This window comes from Vombatus ursinus, unplaced genomic scaffold, assembly GCF_900497805.2.
Source record: "Vombatus ursinus unplaced genomic scaffold, bare-nosed wombat genome assembly UNPS02012709.1, whole genome shotgun sequence".
Lineage (NCBI taxonomy): Eukaryota > Metazoa > Chordata > Mammalia > Diprotodontia > Vombatidae > Vombatus > Vombatus ursinus.
This window is the reverse complement of record NW_020952487.1, coordinates 2,033,123-2,037,062: the sequence shown is the minus strand read 5'-3', so window position 1 is coordinate 2,037,062 and position 3,940 is coordinate 2,033,123. Positions and strand designations below refer to the sequence as shown.

The following is a 3,940-nucleotide window of genomic DNA, read 5'->3' as shown; positions in this document are numbered from 1 at the left end:
TGCTCCCTTTGTACTTCTCTCTCCCAGATTCACTCTGAACATCTCATACTCATTTTTGTTTTGGCGGAGTAATCAAAATTACTCCCTTGCTCAACCTGGGAGAAAAAAACACTATAATTACACTAACACTCTGTATCTGTGTTTCAATATCCTTCCCATTTCAACTGTAAATAATAAAGTGCAATGTCTTAGATATGCCAGAAAAATTCAGAGTACTAAGTCAGTTCTTCAGCACTATAAACCTACCAGAGACAAACAGGGATCAAATGTAGAGGGAACATTGCAGTAATAATATCATTAAATGATCGTATCATTAAATAAAGACAGTAGTCCTGCAGCAATAGAGGCCTGAGTCACCTATCCCTCCATGCATATGCAATGACCATACATATTTACTTCCTATAGGTTCCTTTAGGCATTTCTCTACTTTTACCATGGATAATGGGTGTATTTGTGTCTCAATTTTATGGGAGGAATATTTTATAGTTACTTTAATTAATGTGCTATCTTAATGTTTTTTATTTGAACTGTCTTCTCTGCTTGAGTAATAAAACAAAATATATCAGTGGAAGATAAGGAATATGATTTTGGGTGGATGCATACCTCTCTAGTACCTGAAACCTCATGTAGCCTAGTCTTGGGACCCATTCTGTGAGTTAGAGGGGTACATCCAAGTGCTACACAGTGAGTGTATCTCCACTCAAAAGCATAAGTCATACAAGTTATAAGCCCCCACCAATGTGTTTGTTTTTATTGGTCAGGCGAAAGATAAACTTAATTGAAAACAAAGGCAATAAATGAGTAGAATAGAAGGAAAAGTAAGAATAAAATATTTCACTCCCTTTAAATGGGATAACTAGAGAGAGGGTTCATTTTGTAGGCTGTATTGACGCCTGTAAGTGCTACATAAATGTAATGCCAGGAATCTAGTCAACTTTCCCCTCAAAAAATTGTCCTAGACAGAAGAAAAAAACAATGGAGTACTGAAGGCTTGATATTACTTGATAATATATCCAAAGATCTTAGGAGAGGAAATGATGCATTGAATAAATGTCAGTAATAACATTTTTTTCATTACTGAACTCAAGGAAAGAGTAAATTGTAACAGAAAAAAAATGTTTTTTTTCCCCTTTATGTGCTGCCAGATGCAAAAGTGTCTTTTTTTTTGGAAGGGGGAGTTATTAACAAAGTTCTCCTGTGGCCCCTATTCAGCTTTACTTTTGGGACATTTGGCCATTAATTTGTCTCTTAGAGGTCTGTAACATATGGTGCTAGAAATGAGTGGGTCTGGAATGCAAGGAAAAGAAGATATTTTTAAAGGAAGGAGAAAAATCCATGGGTTGCCACTGAGGAAAAAAAAAACAGTTATGTTAGTGAAAACTGGAGGGCAATAACTGCTGATTTCTCATTTCAGGGCACTCTCCAGTCTTTCAGCCTTAAAGATGTATTTTATTTTGAGGCTTTGGCTTTCAACTTTCAAGGTTTTAAACCAAAAGCTCATGCGACAATTTACACAGGATTAATTCCAGTGTTCAGGCAGAAGGTCTCAGTGAGCTTTCATGTTTTATACCTTGGATTACCAGACAAAATTGATTTCTCGCTTGGCTGCAGTATTTTGAGTATTCTTTGAATGACGTCCCCACCATGTCCCAGGAAGCTCATTATTGGGAAGACTTCATCATCCTATAGGATCTCATCAACCTTGGTAGTCCACCTCATCACTATCCTCTACATCTGATTGAGTGGATAGTGGAGTTATGAACTCCAAACCTCCAGTTAAGGACAGAACTGAGCTCAAACATTCCCTCATTTCTCAACTGATTGCACTACTTTAGGACTTTTCTGACTGACTTCTCCACCATGCCCTCATGCAGGGTACCTTTCCTCTCCCTCCCATTTTTCAACTTTTTTTTGTATAAGTTGACTTCTTAAATAGATTTTAGCTTCTTATAGGGCAGTGATCCTCTTTCTTTTTTCATATCAGTATCATTGTGCTTAGCACAGTGCCTTGTATGTAATAGGCATTTAATATATGTGTATTTACTATCAAGCAGGGGACTGGAAAATTCTTTGATAATAAGAGTCTTATACATAGTTGGTTATAAAAATGTTTATTGGATTTTATAAAAATGAAGTGGTGAGTGAGGTAGTTGAAATCAAGTAAAAACATTAGAAAGCGGAATGGAGTAGGGTGGGCAAAGCCTCAATCAATGAGGATTTCTGATTAAGAGAGAAAAGGAGCTGTAAAATTTGGGTCTGTGGGTAAGGTGGCATTAGTAAGAGAATACAGAGTTCAAAGCTATTCAGGTTTTCTTTTACTAATTTCACTTGATTGTCTATTGCCTCTCATAGCTTTGAAATCAATACAATCCTTTTGAATGTGTCCCTAAAAGCTTGTATCACTTGTTTATTCCTCAGGGTGTAAATAAAGGGGTTCATTACTGGTGCTACTGAGGTTGCAGAAAGTGTTACCACCTTATTCAAAGCCAACCCTTCTTTTTCAGAAGGTTTGATATAGATGAAGACGCAGGTTCCATAAGTCATGGAGACGACAATCATGTGGGAGGAGAAAGTGGAAAAGGCTTTTTTCCTTTGCTGGGCAGAGGGGAATCTCAGAATAGTCCTGACAATATAGGCATAAGATAGAGCCACTAACACTAAGGTGATGATGAGTGTCAACACAGCACATGCTAAAATCATTCTTTCTAGGAACTGTGTATCAGAGCACGTGATTTCCAACAATGGTGATACATCACAGACAAAATGATCAATAGTGTTAGAGTCACAGAATTCTAGCTCAAGACTCACACCAAGTACTGGAATGATGATCAATAATCCAGACAGCCAACAACCAGGAGAAGTTGGTTACAGACTCTGTTGTTTATGATGGCAGCATAGTGGAAGGGTTTACAGATGGCTACATAGCAGTCATAAGACATGGCAGCCAAGAGAAAAAATTCTGAGGCTCCAAAGAGGATTCCAAAAAATAATTGAGTGAAACATCCATTATAAGTCACAGTATAGTCCCCAGTTGACATGTGGTATAGAAATCTGGGAATACAGACAGTTGTGAATGACAGTTCTAAGAAGGAATAGTTTCCAAGGAAAAAATGCATGGGGGTTTTAAGGTGGGGATCCACCCAAGTGAGGGTGATGATGGTTAAATTCCCAGTTACACTCAGCATGTAGGTCAGAAACAGAAAGATAAAAAGAAGAACCTTCAGTTGTGGGTCATCTGTCAATCCCTGAAAAATGAATAATGTTATCCCGGTATGGTTTATCATTTCTGACTGCAGTCTTTTGATGGATCTGTATGTAAAACAGAAAGAGAGAGACAGAGACAGAGAGAGAGAGAGAGAGAGAGAGAGAGACAGAGACAGAGACAGAGAGAGAGAGAGAGGTTGGAGATGAGAAGAGGATCATAAAAAAAAATCAGCAATGCAATTTGGATATAAATGCTCAGAAGTCACTCTTGTCCCCTTCTTTCTTTCACTGGCTTAAAATAATCTTACCAATTCTGTGTTATCCTCAGTGGCTTTTTGTTGTGTATCAGCTACTGAGCATAGCATTTTTGTAAGGACTTTTGTCCCTTATTTATCTTTCTTTTTTCCCTTAGTTCTTTGACTCCACTCCATTCCTTCCAAATCAACTTTACATTGTATTATATAAAAGGGTTTAATTTAATTTGTTTTCCCACCATACACATTTCCAGATACACTTCCTTCACTGAATCCCTTTGTGACCTAGAAAAAATATTTAGCAAGACCAACATAATGACCATTTATGATAGTGAATGACAAACGCACTTATGTTCACATACCACAAAATTTTCAGCCATTCTCCTACTGTCAGACACTCATCTCATATCCACTTTGTTGCTACCACAGATAGTGCCACAATGTCTTGGAATATATGTGGTGCCTCTTTCTATCTTTAACCT

General features: G+C 37.5%; 1 protein-coding gene across 1 annotated transcript; it reads right to left on the bottom strand.

Annotated features, from left to right (window-relative positions):
* Window positions 1-2,346: 2,346 nt before the first annotated feature.
* On the bottom strand, window positions 2,347-3,287 carry LOC114040114 (olfactory receptor 6C2-like). The gene is given in 2 exon segments (XM_027858103.1): window positions 2,347-2,852; window positions 2,855-3,287. Coding segments are annotated over 2 exon segments (936 nt in total). The 5' UTR covers window positions 3,285-3,287.
* Window positions 3,288-3,940: the final 653 nt, after the last annotated feature.